Source organism: Drosophila mauritiana, chromosome 3R (assembly GCF_004382145.1).
Source record: "Drosophila mauritiana strain mau12 chromosome 3R, ASM438214v1, whole genome shotgun sequence".
In the NCBI taxonomy this organism is placed as follows: Eukaryota; Metazoa; Arthropoda; class Insecta; order Diptera; family Drosophilidae; genus Drosophila; species Drosophila mauritiana.
The window spans coordinates 23,618,160-23,634,040 of record NC_046670.1 but is presented as its reverse complement, the minus strand read 5'-3'; the positions used below and the strand labels follow the sequence as shown (position 1 = coordinate 23,634,040).

The 15,881-nt window shown below is 48.1% G+C and overlaps 6 protein-coding genes across 8 annotated transcripts; 2 read left to right on the top strand and 4 right to left on the bottom strand.

Moving 5' to 3' along the window:
- Positions 1 to 325: 325 nt before the first annotated feature.
- Positions 326 to 2,971, bottom strand: LOC117143612. Its single transcript, XM_033308366.1, has 2 exons — positions 2,764 to 2,971; positions 326 to 693 (listed from the first exon to the last, which is right to left on the bottom strand). The coding sequence occupies exon 2, from the start codon at positions 689 to 691 to the stop codon at positions 416 to 418; it is 276 nt and encodes a 91-aa protein (XP_033164257.1). The 5' UTR covers positions 692 to 693; positions 2,764 to 2,971; the 3' UTR covers positions 326 to 415.
- Positions 1,335 to 1,734, bottom strand: LOC117143611. Its single transcript, XM_033308365.1, has one exon. The coding sequence runs from the start codon at positions 1,693 to 1,695 to the stop codon at positions 1,384 to 1,386; it is 312 nt and encodes a 103-aa protein (XP_033164256.1). The 5' UTR covers positions 1,696 to 1,734; the 3' UTR covers positions 1,335 to 1,383.
- Positions 2,972 to 4,018: 1,047 nt separating the features above from the next.
- On the bottom strand, positions 4,019 to 4,442 carry LOC117145047. Its single transcript, XM_033310554.1, has 2 exons — positions 4,418 to 4,442; positions 4,019 to 4,354 (listed from the first exon to the last, which is right to left on the bottom strand). The coding sequence occupies exons 1-2, from the start codon at positions 4,428 to 4,430 to the stop codon at positions 4,047 to 4,049; spliced, it is 321 nt and encodes a 106-aa protein (XP_033166445.1). The 5' UTR covers positions 4,431 to 4,442; the 3' UTR covers positions 4,019 to 4,046.
- Positions 4,443 to 5,397: 955 nt separating this feature from the next.
- On the top strand, positions 5,398 to 10,388 carry LOC117143057 (WD repeat-containing protein 20). Its single transcript, XM_033307506.1, has 4 exons — positions 5,398 to 6,434; positions 7,542 to 7,730; positions 7,801 to 9,735; positions 9,805 to 10,388. The coding sequence occupies exons 1-4, from the start codon at positions 5,883 to 5,885 to the stop codon at positions 9,862 to 9,864; spliced, it is 2,736 nt and encodes a 911-aa protein (XP_033163397.1). The 5' UTR covers positions 5,398 to 5,882; the 3' UTR covers positions 9,865 to 10,388.
- Positions 10,389 to 10,848: 460 nt separating this feature from the next.
- LOC117143058 (protein YIF1B-A) lies at positions 10,849 to 12,765 on the bottom strand. Of its 3 annotated transcripts, none has more exons than XM_033307510.1 (4): positions 12,655 to 12,765; positions 11,788 to 12,326; positions 11,348 to 11,734; positions 10,849 to 11,289 (listed from the first exon to the last, which is right to left on the bottom strand). In XM_033307510.1, exons 1-4 carry the CDS (start codon positions 12,674 to 12,676, stop codon positions 11,056 to 11,058), a joined length of 1,182 nt encoding a protein of 393 aa, XP_033163401.1. In that variant the 5' UTR covers positions 12,677 to 12,765; the 3' UTR covers positions 10,849 to 11,055. The 3 variants fall into 3 exon arrangements, with proteins under 3 accessions (XP_033163401.1, XP_033163400.1, XP_033163399.1); XM_033307509.1 differs by having other exon boundaries at positions 12,643 to 12,752; XM_033307508.1 differs by having other exon boundaries at positions 12,628 to 12,751.
- A 515-nt stretch (positions 12,766 to 13,280) lies between these two features.
- LOC117144874 lies at positions 13,281 to 15,473 on the top strand. The gene is made up of 3 exons (XM_033310282.1): positions 13,281 to 13,448; positions 13,509 to 14,531; positions 14,595 to 15,473. The coding sequence occupies exons 1-3, from the start codon at positions 13,382 to 13,384 to the stop codon at positions 14,624 to 14,626; spliced, it is 1,122 nt and encodes a 373-aa protein (XP_033166173.1). The 5' UTR covers positions 13,281 to 13,381; the 3' UTR covers positions 14,627 to 15,473.
- Positions 15,474 to 15,881: the final 408 nt, after the last annotated feature.

Here is a 15,881-nt window from a genome sequence, read left to right as displayed (position 1 = left end):
TCCATTCCATGCCACACCCACACACACCCATGCGTACGCACATTTCGTAATTGTTGCACGTATGGCGTTTCGGCGGCATCGAAAAACAACAGCAAATCCCCGCCAGCATCAACATGCGAGGCGGCCACCCGAAAGCGGCTTATGTCCTGGCCCCACTACCAACACCACCATCACCGGCACCACCTCCACGCCCATGTCCTTGGAGCAGCAGGCCGCGCATAAATTAACCAGCACTCAACCGGGAAAAATCGAAAAGCGCTTTTTAATTATACAGAGGTGGTCAAAAGTATTTACACAACGAGCTTTTTTTTCAATTAGTTGACAATTGAAAAAAAAGCTCGTTGTGTAAATACTTTTGACCACCTCTGTATTTTCGACAATTTGTTTCAATACAAGTGAACGCGCGCGTCCTGTTTTATTTGCTCGGCTTTGTGGGCGGATCCTGCGGTTCGGTCCACTGCCAGTCCTTCCACTTCACGCACCGCCGCTCCCGGTCGTAGAACAGCTCGTTGGCCGGGCAACGCTGCAGCTGGGCGGGCCGTTCCCGTTCCCGATCCCGCTCCCGCTCCTCCCCCTTCGATTTTCCACCGCACTGCCAGTAGGCGGTGGGATCCCAGAAGTGCCGGTAGCACTGGCCCAGTTCCTCGGCACTGCGACAGCCTGGCTCTCCGTTGTAGTCCCGACCAGACATGGCTGAAAGTGAGAGGACACGAATTTAAGGACATTCGATTGTGGGTATCAAACACGGTCATATTAAAGTCTATTCCTTTGGACCAAATTAAGTTAACCACATCAGTTATGTAACTCAATATAGTTTAAGCTGCATAATTGTATAAAAATATATGTATTTTTAACAATATTTTACAGCTTTGTAAACGGGTATTAAAAAAGTTTGCGAAGTTAGTAGTTTTTTTCGCACTCGTAACATACGCAAATATTTTTTAAAATAAACTATTCATTGTCAACAAACAAACAGAAAAGTGCGGCGACAAATGTGTTTGCGTTGTTTTAAGTGCTTTAGTTTAATGCCCGCAAAAACACAGTTAACCATTAAGCTAAAAAAGTTTATAAAATTCCTTTATTTTTTTGTAAATTAAGTGATTAAGAAAAATTTCCATTATTTATCTGATTAATCGTGCCCTGACATTACAGCAAAAATATTTAGCTATGCAAAGTCTTTGTGCTTATCTCACACGCGCTAGTTAGTTACTAAGTTATTTATCAAAGTTATTTACTAAATATTTACTTTTACTAGAGATTGCTTAAAAAAGTGACTTTCCCCTTCATCTCTTGACTTTTTGACTGCATGACAAGGTAATATAAATAGAAAATAGTTAATATTACTGCATATTTGATTTATTTTGTTTTGTTAAATCTCCAATTCTAGGCAGCAACTTCGGGTTGGCTGGGCGGCTGGACAGTGGGCGACCACACCCACTGGGGCCACGGAACACAGGCCTTGGCGGAATCCAACCAGGCGGAGGCAACGGGGCACTGGGCGAGGGTAGCGGGAACACCCTGGGTGGAGCACACCCAGAAGGAGCTCTTCAGGTAGAAGTGGGCGTAGAATGCCACCTCCAGCTCCTCGGCCGTTTGGCAACCGGGTTGACCCGTGGGCTTGGCCACAGCAGCTCCGCTGCAGAAGGAGGAGCAGCCCAGGATTATGAAAACAGCGAACAGAGGCAGAAACTTCATCTTGAACTAGGGGTGGCTTTCGTTGGACTGACCTATGCTAATCGGTGGAGCGCTTTTTATACACTCCACGGATAGACGAAATCTTATCGAGCGGAACTGAGGTGTGATGCTGTGGTCGCGATAAGCTCATCTGGTATTTCCTGCCCCCCAGCAACCCACTCTGTTTTCGCATTTTATGGCGCTGTTTGTTTGCCCAATTGCTGTTTCTTCCGCTCGAGACGAGCTGGATAGGAGCTGGCCAGGTGGGTCCAGGTGGGGACCCATCCCGGTCGGCCTGCTTGCATATTCATGACATCAACGGCAGCTGTAAATTATTTTCAGAGATAGCCGAGGCAGGCCGCAAACAAGCGGAGTAGCAACGATGTTGCCTCGGCTGGATACGCTGGCTAATTAATTCAAAACACTGCCTCAAAGGCATTTTTGGGGCTGGGCCAACAAATTTCACCTGGCTGCGCGGCGGGCGGAGGAGTGCGCCTTAAGCCACACTACGTCCTTCGTCCTCCTGGCGCACTTGAGTAATTGCCCCAGTGCACTGCACAGTGCAGCCGGAGTCGTGAGTCGGCAGTTGGGAGTTGGGAAAAGGCCTCCTGGCCGCCCTTCTTGGCCTTTGTTGCTCAGTTTTGCGGATTGGGCTTTTGTTAGTTTTGGGCCATAAATTAAATCGGGTTATTAATGTCTGCCATTAAGTGAAGCCACCGGGAGGAACGGCACTTGGCTGGCTGCAAAATGCCCACTTCCTGCCGCCGCCGTTGTCCTTGCCACAGTGATTTATGCTAATTCGTGTGGCATTTGTAGCATTTCCCCGAGTATTTTCAGATTTTCAAAGACAAGGCCATTATTTCAGCCAGCGCAGGTAGGGCCCCCACTCACTGATTTAAAATTCATCCGACCACTCCGAAATGCCGAAACCCAATTATGTGGCGCACTTTCTTTGTCCACTGTCGGCTCACTTTTAAAAACATACTTGCAGCGGGATTAAACGGAATGGAAAACAAAGAGGCTTCAATGCAATTAAATATATTGCGTATACGTCACGTATGCTAAAATTTCATTTCACAATTTTTATACCTCTCCCTTTGATTCACGCTGCTGCCTCTTCGCTTCTCCGTTTGTTGCCTGGCGGAAAATTCTTTTACATGCAAATATTTTGTTGGCTCTCGCACGCGCGTCGCCCCGAAAGCGAGAAATAAAAATTCAATTGAATCGTATTTTTTCGCCGCTTATTGATGTGCTCGGCGGCCTGACAAAGCGTTTGACTGACAACTGTGAAATGAAATAAAATTCTCGCACCAACTACACGGGCGAGTGCATCAAAAATAGTGCAACTTATTGCCAGGCAGCCAGGGAGCAAAGGGATCGGCTCGCCGGCGGTTGACTGCGTGGGTGGGATCACAGGACGCGGGAAGCGCCCACATATTGATTTATGACAAATGCCCACCGAAAAGGGGGCGTGAACCGTCAGTCAAGACCGCTTAACTGGCGTCAGAAGCCACGCGTTAACAATGGCAACCGTAATTGCAACTGGCCAACGGCGGATCATCATCACAACGCTGCCATAAAAATAACCAATGCAATACCCAAATCTCCGCCATCCGGGACACTGAGAGAAAATAGTGTGCCTCGGTGTAAATATGATTCATCGAGATATCATCATCGAGACTCGCACTGAGATATGCGACTTATCGCTCTCGCGGATCGTGCTCTTGACATTGGCCAGATAAGATGAAGGGGGACACTTGGGGACATGGAGACGTACTGCCTCAAACATTTTTGGCAACCATCTCGTTGCTTTTTTCATTAGCTTTGGATGCTCTTCAAAGGCATTACTAGAAATAATTGGTTTATTCTTGGCATTTTAAATTTAAACAGCTTCATGATATGTCTGGCAATTGTAATGACAAATAAATAAATAGATTATTAAGTTCTTATCTACTTAAATTGGTTTACCTATATTATCGTAATTATTTGCTTAAATTATGTTAAAGAGCGTGCCATATTGTTTAATCTTTGCAGTGGAAATAACCTTCTGAATTCTGCAAACGGATATTGTTATACAAATGTAATAAATTAGCATGTATTTAATATAGTTTTTCTATACTGAAATGCAAATGCTTATATACGTGTGAATTTACAATTTTTTTTTTTGGTTATTTAAAGTGTTTACCCAACACAATTTTTTAATTGTAATAAAGATGAGTAAGGTTATTTTCATTTATGCGAGAAATTTACCCAAATGACCACAATTTAAACTGTGAAAATTGACAAAAGCAGAACATTTTTATTTGTCAGGTAGTTAATAATTTAAGCAAAACCCATTATTATGTCCGAGCAACAAGGACTTTCTCACTTGTCTAGCATCCAGCCCATCCAGGAGGACGACTCGGTGGCTCCTGGCATGGCTTCCATTCCCAGGCGGTCCACGGCACACAGGCATTGAGGTCCTGGTCGAATCCGGTGTTGGGCTGGCACTTATGGAGTTGGGCCTGCGAGTTCATGGCGTCGCAGAGCCAGTACTTGGTTGGGTCCAGGCAATAACGCTGGGGGATGTGCAACTCCGCCGGGTGAAGGCATCCCGGCTCAGTGGCGTCGTTGCACATTGAACGGATTCCGAACGGAAGCAGGAGCAGCACAAGGCAGCAGGCCATTGACCAGAACGAAGCTAATCGGATATAATCAGCTTTAGTCCTGCGAATTGCGACGAACAGCGAGCGCATATACTCACCTTGCGGATGCATGGTTTTAGTGAAAGTGGGTGATTCTCCGGTTGGTGCAGATGGTTTTTATACGAACACTTCAGCCGCTCAAGTGGCCATTCTTATCAATCGCTCTTGATTGATTCGAGTTCGATGCGCTGCCCGAGGTCGTCGCTTGTTTGCCCATCCCACTTGGTCGGACTAAGCTGTTGGGGGGGGAATTCCTATGGTGACAATGCCAAGACAAAAGACATGTGTCCCAAACGAGATTTAGCTGGGAACTTCAATGCAATTGGCAGTGCAAAGTAACGAGAAAATGGGAGCAAGTAAAAGGCGGAAGGGCAGCAAAACAGCAGCTTCATTCTTCTTCTTCTTCACTGGCCAATTTCGCAGGACATGCCAAATGCATTTCCGGCTAACACCATACACACACAACGCCAGTTGCTGGAATAACGCAAGTCAGTGTCATTGGTTTCTGTCGAACGTTGTTCATTTCGTTGGTTGCCCATCGATAGAGAAAAAAAGTGAATACTGGAAAAGTTCAAGAAGGAAAATTAAAGCAGAAATGGCATTTACAAAAGAGCCAAAGTTAGGTTATATAACCAACTTACTGAAAGCTTTTAAATTAAAGTTAGGAAAACTATTATATTCATATTTCTCCCATAAACAAATGGAATTTAGATATTCATGAAATTCAAATAACGCGCCAAACTTTTCAATGCTGCCCATCATCTCTAAATTTTGGCATCATTGATTGTAAACTATTTCAGACAGTCTGGCTGCATTCACTGGAATTATATTGTTTCAATGATAAAACTCGTAAATAATTTACACATAAGTCGCTTAATCTTTACGTGTAATTGTCATAAGAAAGTAATAAAAAATTCAATTTATATATTTCGGCCTTAAATCGTTAAGAGTGACCAGCTTGTGAAGCGATGTAAATCCAGCTCTTCGTACTAACATCGATATCAACGCTCGAACATCGAACAGTATCGACGTAAAGTATCGACGTTTTCTCACATCGCTAAGCCCAATCAGAAATTAGAAATAAATTAAGTAATTTGTGCGGAATAAAAGCGAGCGTGCGGCCGATGCGATAACCGCGATCCCCGTCACTCTCACCCCGCCGCCACCACGCCGTGATGCAGGCAACCAGCGCAGTGGCCGGAAAACTCGGAAAACTTGGCGAACGCAGCTGCAACGGCAGAAACAACAACAGTGCAAGCACAGCCCCACGAAACTCGGTGTAGTGAAGGAATTAAATCTAATTATAAGAAGAAAACAAGCGAAGGGCAAGCCCAACCCCGCGGCGCTTAATTAGCGGCGACAGCCAGCGATTTTCGTGGCTGGGTAGAAGGAACTGCAGCGCCCGCAGAGCCACCACTAGCACCACTGGCACCTGGCATTCACATGGGCTGAGTGCCGAGTGGATCGGTGGATCGGCGAAGGCGCAGCAGCAGCAGAGGAGCAGGAGCGGGAGCCGCACCAGAGATGGCCAACCAACTGGACGCCAGTGTGAAGGACGACCTGAAGACGCAGTTCGTCACCCGCGAGGGCACCTACCGCCTGCTGACCCTCTCGGAGTACTCGCGGCCCAACCGGGTGGGCTACAGCAGCAACCAGAGCTCGCCGCAGGTGCGCGTCTCCATGGTGACCCTGCCCAGTCCGGCGCAGGGCAAGCTCGGCTCGGATGCGGGCGTGGGCACACCTGTGGGCGGCGGAGCAGCAGGAGCCAACACCACCACAACGAATGGCAGCTCGCCAGGAGCGTCGCCAACGGTAGCAGCCGCAGCCGGCACAGCAATATCAAATGGAGGCGCCGGCGGTGACAGCAACTACAGCCACAGCAACCACAACAGCAACAGTGCCGGAACCAACACTGTGGAGGCGCGTCTGGGCGGTGGGATATCCATGCACTCCATGATGAACGGCGGCGTCGTCGACCAGAATGGCGTGGCCACCAATCAGGTCCTAGGAGGCGATCGCATATGCTTCAACTTCGGACGAGATCTCTACGTTTACTCCTTTCGCGGCGCCAAGAAGGTAAACATTGTCGGGCAGAGATAGTCTCCATGCGCAAGCACGTGCGATGGAGGAGGAATGGTGCAGGAGGCGGTGCAGCGAGCTTATCACACCAGAGATAGAATAGAGGCTGCCGGCAATTGCATTCCAGGCGGATTGCACCAGCCAATTGGCGGGGGCCTAAAATACCTTGCCATTTGCATGCAGTGTCCCCCCAGTGTGCTTAATTTGCTCCACTTCGAGCGCTTGATGATCAATTCGCTTGTTTGTTTCGTTTTTATGAATGTTTATTGCGCTCGAAGGCAGTCGGTTGTGAGCGGTTTCAGCTCATCCCTGTGCGCGGATTACCCTAACTTGTGTTTGCAACCCTCGAAAGCAGCCAGGGACAGGCTTTTGTCCAATTAAGCACCTGCTGTAGTGTAGTCAATGAACATGCCGATAGAGTAATCCTGGTGCGGCTTTCGCCCATCCGAATTGCTCATCGCCTCGCTTGTGTTTGCCCTGTTTCCCCTGCCCAGCAGCTGTTTCTAATTCTTTGGCATTCTGTGCGGCAACAGCTTGCGATTCTCCTTCTTTATTTGCTTTAGCTGGCTTCTTTGTTGCCATAGTTATCTGCTGGCGCGAACTTGGCCGGGCTTGCATAGAGCTTTTCCCACCTGATTCCGCCAACAAGCTGCTAATTTCCACTTCGCTTTCCGAATGTGTTAATTTCCAATCTTATTTCAACCCACTGAACGTAATCTTCCATTCTATTTGTTATAATCTTGAAAAGTATTCTGATTCGAAAATAACTAAAACTTCAAGTTTCTATGATTCTTGTGTTGATTCAGTTATTTGTTTATACAAACTCACATCCAATGGCATCTTGTTGCACAGAGCATCGAGTTTATGATAACACTTTCTTCAATTTCCAATTGGTGGTCAGCTTATAAACATTTCCATCTTGGTCACAAGATATTATATAAACTTTGTTTCCATTAATGAACGTTGGGTTTTATTTCCACTCTTCAAAGAGTTCCTCGCTGCGAGGCACCCTCTTTAGGTTTATAATAGGAAAACGTAATGCAATTCAGAACGACCAAGATAAACATAAACAGATGATAGTGACTCTTGTTGACTTACTTTCAGGGCACGGAGATGAGCAAGCCGATCGATAAGAAGTTCTACAAGGGCACCAATCCCAGCTGCCACGACTTCAACGTGGGCTCGGCCACGCCCACGGGAGCGCCCCTGCTGGTGGGCTTCACCACAGGTCAAATCCAGCTGGTCTCCCCGCACGTTGGTCCTCGGGAAGTGAGGAAGCTCTTCAACGAGGAGGTGAGTGTTCCAACTGAGAATTATATATATAGCCCTTCAAAGCAAACTGATTATTGTGTGTGTTTCTCAGCGACTGATCGACAAGACCAAAGTGACCTGCCTAAAGTGGCTACCCAACTCACCGCACCTGTTCCTCGCCGCCCACGCCTCAGGTCATCTGTACCTGTACAACGAGGAACTGCCCTGCGCCGCCACAGCGCCCAGCTATCAGCCCTTCAAGCTTGGCGACGGCTACACGATACTCACCAGCAAGTCCAAGACCACAAGGAACCCGCTCTTCAAGTGGGTCTTCAGCACCGACAACTGCTGCGTCAATGAGTTCTGCTTCTCGCCTTGCGGCTCTCATTTGGCGGTGGTTTCCCAGGACGGTTTCCTGCGCGTCTTTCACTACGACACCATGGAGCTGCTCGGAATCGCACGCTCCTACTTTGGCGGCTTCCTGTGCGTGTGCTGGTCCCCCGACGGCAAGTACATTGTCGTGGGTGGCGAGGATGACCTGGTGACTGTGTGGTCGCTGCACGAGCGACGAGTAGTGGCTCGCGGACAGGGCCATCGGTCCTGGGTCTCTGTGGTAGCGTTTGACCCTTATACCACATCGTACACAAACTGGGATGGCGGTGACTTCAGCGACGATGAGAATCAAATGAACGAGTACTCCCACTCGCGAGAGGCGCGCTTCTCCGGAGATTCCACGGCCAATGGTGGCTTCGAGGGTTTCGACCGAAACTCCACACCCGTACACGCTGCCCGCAACGGACCACACTCGGCCTCCTTTCGGTCGGACGCTTCTTCGGCAGAAAAGCTAATGAGTTATAGACTTGGCTCCGTCAGTCAGGATACGCAGATCTGCCTGTGGGACATAACGGAGGACGTTCTACGACATCCATTGGTGTTAAGACAGCGCGCTAACAGCGAAAGGGGCTATCTCAACGGTGGTGTCGACGAAGAAGGGGAAGCAGAAGACGACATCAAGGTAATCCGACCAGTGGCCATGTCTGGTCAAGCGACTGGACAGCAAGCGGAATCGGGCAGCTGTAGTCCAACACGGGAAGCAGCGGGCGGAGGCACAGGAAACGGTGCTGGCGAGCACAGCAATAGCAGTTCCAGCAAGTTCTCAACCGCCAACTGCACGATATCCTCGCAATCCTCGCCCGACGACTGCGACACCGAGGCAGCCACTCCCGCCTCAACTTCGTCGAATGCGGGCGCAGGTTCGGTAGCTGGAGCGGGAGCGGCGGCCTCAACGAAGCAGAACAACCGCAACCATGGCACTGGCAACTCAATCAAATTCCCCAACTGCATCAGCGCCACCAAGTCGGACAGCATTGACGGAGGCGGCGGCAGCGGGAGTGGTCAGAGACCGTCGCAGACAACATCGGGATACAACAGCAAGACTTCCAACAGCTCGAACAAGTCCTCCAACTCGGGCAGCGGTTTCAGCGCCTTCAACAGCCTCACGCAGCGTCTCTCGAACTTCAGCTTCCTGAGCAGCTCGGAAAAGAAGGCCGCTGGCTATGAGGGAAGCCACTCGACCGCGCACCGTCAGCACCGCAAGGCCATGAGCATGCTGAAGAGCTATAACCAACACAACCACACTGGCGGACACAACAACCACAGCCAGAGTAACAACAGCAGCTCCTCCAACTTTGGCCACTCGAGCACTCTGGATTCGAATGCAGCCGGGGCCATTGGCAGCAGCTCGACGGCGCATAGTTTCGGGTCACTGAAGCTGAGCCGGTCCTCGCACCACTCCTCATTGGCCACAGCCGCCCATGCGTCGGGATCTGGAGCGGGCTCTGGCTCCGGTGTCAGCAGCTTTGATCCCATGCAGCTAATCGGAACGCCCGCCTGCCCCCGTTTCGATGAGTGCCCACTGCTGGAGCCGCTGGTCTGCAAGAAGATCGCCCACGAGCGGCTGACGGCGCTGATCTTTCGCGAGGACTGCTTTCTGACGGCGTGTCAGGATGGATTCATCTACACCTGGGCGCGGCCTGGTCATGCCACGGTAAGTAGGACACCTTGGATCTCCGACTCGAAGTGGGCAATGCTTTAATGATATATCCTTCTTTGACAGCACGCCACTCAGCACTTGTCACCTGGACAGACGGCGGCGCCCGGCGGGACGGTAATTTAGTTCAATAAAGTGGACTTGGTCAACTATCAGCGTAATCTTGTCAAGCAGCAGGAGCAGGAGCAGCAGAAGCAGTCGGTGATCTAGGTTAAAGCTAGGCGATTGATTTCGGTAATTTATTGATAGGAGCAAGAGTTTTAAAGGTTTTTATGTTGCGTATTTTGTATTCCAAATGTAGCCTAAATGAGTTTATGAACCACACACAGACACACCGTACACCCGTAATATATATATACATATATATATATACGATATATAGCTATGTACAACATAACTACGATCTTTATACGCAGCATCATCAGGCAACAGAACAAACGTATATGTTAAATCTAAATTATTAGTTGTAAATGTATTATTTTTTTAGTACGTGGAATTTGTTGAAAACAAAGCAAAGCATGTTTATAACTATTTACTAAGTGCTAGCCTACACTACACACGATAAATAAAGCAAAAGAACGAAGAAGCGAACTGCATTAGCGAACTAAAATAATAAACAGAATCAAATAGAGGAATGGAATGGAAGGGAATGAGAAGTGGACGTTTTTTCACATCGTGCTATGTACTGAGTTGCGGCCGAGGCCCCAAACTAACCAACGACGAACTATCTAACTATGTAAACTCACGAACTAACCTAAAGTAGGAACTGTTATCATTACTATTACTATGGATTCGTATGCCTTTTATTTTTTGATGCAAGCCGCCGAGTGCAACGTTTTAGCATGCAGACGCAAACGCAGTCGACAACCGAACAAATTAGACTAAATGCAGACAGGAACCGGAAATCGGTGATCGGAAATTTGAAATCTGAAACCCGAACCAACACAGCAACAAACATTTCACACATATATTTTATAACGAGCCAGGAGAAACAACAGTCGGCACCTTGCGATGTTAGCCAATAAGTTAACAATGAGCCGAGCAAGCAAAACCAACCAAGAACACGTTACAGTAAAAGAGACTAAAATTTCAATAAAATTATATAAAAAATTAGTTTTCATAGCTGGTATTTATTTATAAAATGTGTTTGTTTCTAACAAAAATATGCTTCTCTCGCTCGAGTCTCGGATGAGACAACCACAAACTTCATGCTGGAAAACACAATGCCTTGGCCTCTTGGAACCGTTCGGCATGTGAGAGGGCATCCTGGCCACTATTAATCAAGGAGCATGCAAATTAACCTATCAAGCCTGTGGGTTAGAAGGTCTTGGGCACCGTCAGCACCTCCGCCTCGGGCAGATATAAGTGCTTGGAGAGCAGGAAGGCGAACAGAGCCTGTCCCGCGACGACCATAAACAGGAAGTAGAGTTTTCGCTTTTTCCCGCCGCTGTAGTCAAATTGCTGTGGATTGCCATACGGATCGTAGTTGATGGCTCCACTGGGCGCAGCCGGGGAATTGTCCTGCAGCAGTTTCGTCCGCAACGTGCGGAGCTTCAATGGAGGTGGGATTACTGATAGCTCCACAAATGAATAGCAAGCGCAAACTCACCAAAAAGAAGCCGAAGGAAAAACTGGTGTACGCCAGCGCAATATAATATCCAGACTTAAAGAACAGCGTGCTAACCATCAGACAGACCACTATATTAACGTACTTATAACCAGTGAATGCCAGCAGATCAAGCGTTTTCAGGCTCGTCTTCACATTCATTACGTACAGGGCTATGGAGTAAATGACCAATTCGAAAATGCTATATGCCATGGCGCTGGAGGCCTGAATGCCAAGCTGCTCCGGGGAAAATCGCTTTTGCATGCCCAGAAGCAGGCCCGCTACGATCACGTATGTGATGTAGCCCATAGTGGGCAGATAGAGATCCGGCGCATTAACGTCATATCGTGGTTGCACTGGGTGCTCTTGGTCGTAGCGCAGGGACCAATCCTGAAAGGAGTATGTAATTTATATGGTTTCTCCGTTTGTGGTTCACCACTCACCTTATGCATATAGGGGAAAAAGAGAAGGCGCAACTTCCTGCCCACGTAGGCGTTGTCCACAGCGAAGTAGTACTTGAGCTTGGCTACTGGCACCCACTTCTCGAACTGATTCTCCATGATCTGCTTGCCCTGATCCGCTAGCTTCTGGCCATACTGCATGGCCATGTCTTGCACAATGGGCTGCTGGAACATGGCGAACTGTGGGTACTGTCCAGTGGGTGGAGCTACAGGCTGAGGTGCTCCTATTCCAAAGGTGGGTGGCCCAGCCGCCTGTTGGGGAGGTGGTGCTCCATATCCGTATCCGGGCTGCTGTTGTGGTGGCTGCTGAATGTGCTGAGAGGGCTGGCCGAGATTGGGGTCGAATCCATAGCTGTTGACCGGCGCCGGAGCAGGTGCTCCGTACATATTGGGATCTAGTATTCCGGGGCCGGTGGGCGGGGCCATGAAGGTGGCGCCACCGCCCATCATCGGAGCCGAGGGTCCCATGGCGTTAACATCACTCACACGCTTCGGCGGCCTTGGGCGACCGGCAGCTGAGGCTATTTTGGGACAGAGCAACCATTAGTTAGTGCCGAAGGATCTAAACGAGACAACTGGGAAGCGGGGAACACAGGCACTCAAGCTACACACGCAGCACGGAACGGAAACGCAGGGCAGGCATAGAAACTGGGGGGCAGGATGCAGTGGAAGCCAGGAGCGGCGCACAAAACGGGTTAACGTGTAACGTAAACAGTGACAGCACTCCGGATTCCGATTCCGGTCGGCGGCGGCTGGGGAAATTCCGGAGTGGCTGCACCGGACATCCTTCGGGTATACTTGCTTGCGTAGCCTGATCCTTACAGTTCTCCCACTTACGGTTCCGCATACCCGGATTTGGATTGTAGTTCATCTTCCTGGATCAGTAAATTGTATTCAAAAGTTCGGTTTTTAACACATCACCATAAGCATTTTGTAGTGTGACCGGAGTTTAGTGTTGCGAAATACCAAAGCCCGACCGCCTACCAGAATGACTGCACTGCGATAGATAAAATACTAAAGGTTTTAATAAAAATAAAATATATAGATATATCTTTGTTTATTTTTTATTTTTGTACATTTTTTTATTTTCTTACCCTTTACTCGATATATTTATATTATATATGTATGTATACTTTAAACTTCCCTTCAGATAATTTCCTATTGAACATCTGAATACGATATATGGATTCATATGCCAGTGGATGTCTTAGTAGACGAATAATTTTTTGATTTTGCACGATATTACAGAACTGCTTTCTTGCATTGGTTGTAACAGATAAAACATCAAGTCAGCCAGTATATAAGAAAACATATATAGTATCGAATATAAATTAATTGTATATCAACAAGAATGTATTTTCATAGTTTGCATTTTTTCTTAAACTATGCGTATAAGTGGAAAAGGGCTATAAACAAAACGAGTTGAATAGCAGAGTGACCATGTGAGTTTTGACAGTGCCATCTGGCAACACTGTCGGCTTACTTTAATTTTTAGCGCATTCCGCAGCGCAAAACAAAACAAATTTGATTAGTTTAATAATTTGATCGCAGTTCATTTTATTCTTAAGTCAAAGTTATGGAGAACGCACTTAAACGGCGATCTCTAACGCTCAGCACGCGTCTGTTGCATAAGCGCCACAGTGGTAAGGATTTCTGAGCTCGAAAAATCACGAACATCCATAAAAACAATCTTTTTTTAATAGCTTCACCACAGAGCGTGCGTACAGGGCACAATGTAAGCGTATCCCTGGACACTCCCGGCTCGCCCAACTCCTCAGCAGTTGTGGGAATCACGTCCGACCTGGAGAGCACTCCGCCACACAAACACAAGCCCAGCCTGGACGACAGTGTGGACTTCTCGCCCCGCCTAGACATCAGCCTTTCGCCCAGCTGTCTCTTCTCCCAGACGCTGGCCACCGAAAGTCCGGAGGTGGGCTGGCGCTGGAACCGAAGCAGCAATGCCACTACGGACAGTGGATTTGACTCCGCGGAAATAGGCAGTTTGAGCCAGCGCGAACGCCGCCGGCAGATAGTCTTTAAGGGAGTCGAGGATAGACGCAGCCAACTGGATAATGAGCAGTGGCGGGCCCAACAGATGCGGGCTAATGTTCTCCTTAAGGAGCGATGCGCTAGGCTCAATAGCCAGTTGGAGCAGATAGCTGTTTCCGAACCAGTAATGCCACTCAAAACTCCTAAAGTTTCGTCACCTGTTGCTCCCCGCACAAGATCAGCCTGCACGAAGGCTGCGCCAGAGCCAGTGCTTCCTCCCGCAGTTGCCCCCGATCCAATGGCAGACTTCCTCAACGACTCGGAGACGGATCTCTTCCTGCTCGAGGCCTCCCAGCAACTGGAGTCCAAAATAGAACACCACGAACCACCCAAACCAAGCACAAGCAACACACCCACTAGGCACCACACAGCGAAGCGACCCTCCTTCTACATGAAATTTCTGGAAGACGAAAGCGAGGGCGAGGACTGGCTAAACGCCCTAGAAGAGGCAGTGCAGCAGGCCACAATGCCGAAAAAGCCGCGCACCTCGCTGCAGCGCTACAAATCAATGCCAACCACCGGGGATTCGTGCAGCGGAGTGTCCACCCTGACCAATGTGACGGCCAATTCAAATGCCTGCACCAGTGCCTCCTCCGCATCTGGTTCAGAGCTAAGGGATACTCCGCGCATCAAACGGCATGCCAGCTCACACGCCCTGTCCCCAGCCACATCGCATGGTAAGTGCCAGTGCAGTCAAACGGTTCTAGACCAAAGCAAACTCATCGTTTCGTTCCCTGCAGCGCGCGGCAAACTCTTTGGCAGCCGGAAATGAAACCCGATAAGGTAACCAGCCCCTGAACACAATCAGCTTCCCCTCAGCGAGTACCAATTGTGATGAGCAAAGTTAGATTTAAGATATTTCGTTTTGTTTCGCTTGACTTGCGTGGCCCCTTTCTTGAGCATTCTGTATACGAGTACGCTAATTGATTAATGCAACTGCAAAGCGTCTTTGAAAATGTTAATTTAAGCCTAATTAAAAATTAATTGTAATTTAAAGCAGGACCCTTAATATTCGCATCGAACGCGCCTGAGCGTTCGTTCGGCGCATGCGACTCGCCATATGTTCGGCATTATCGGGCCGCGAACGCGCCGCCCACCAGCACAGGTGGCAGCACGCAGACGGACAGGTGGATACGACTGGTCGCCGACAGGCAGTGAATTGTCGTACCCCGGTTGAGCTTTCATTCACGGACAGGAAGCTCGTTGAGTGCGACAGCGTTTTAAATTAATTGAAATGTAGGCGAAGGATTTCTGTTTTTAATATTCAGACTATGGTTATATATAGGTCAGTTGGATTTCTTCACGTCTTCGAGTTGCTTGAGAAGCAGCTGAAGAACGCATAAAAATTAGCATTTAATTACACTTGTTACCTAAGTACGCAAATTCCTCATCATCCTCGATCGTTTCAATGAATATTTCGTTTTAATTTTTTCACTATTGATAAACCGGTTTGAAATATTATTAAGCCTAATGTAAATGCTTACATTGCGCTTGTCTTTTATATACGTATGAACAATTTAAGACCCAAGCCTTAATAATCTAGTGCATACATAGGTATTTCATATTTTCCGTTTATATTACATAGGTTGTATTGAAAAACAAATAAAAACTACAACTTATTTATCTCTAAAGTTAATTTTCCGGTAACCAATCAAGCAAACATTACCCGCATTTAATTTATGAGAAGTTCATAAAATTAAGTTTGAAATGCAATGAGGCGTTTTAAAGGGGATTTCCCTGGAAAGCAGAATTTATGGCAAATGAAATCAAAGTGTGTGAATCCCATCACGCACTTAAAACTGGGGAGGAGGCAATAATCAAGTCGGCATGAAAAGCCGTCGAAAGTTGCCCCAGCTGTCTTCGCTTTTAGCTTGGCCTGCAGTTTAAAGGCTTGGATGCTCGAGGCTTTATGAACCTATTTGGGCTAAGGTCAAAGTTGAAGCCCTTTCGCAGCCATTACGCGTAAGAGGCAATTGCGCCCATGTTTATGAATAGTCCTCCTTCAGTCGTCAGTAGTCCCTTCGCCA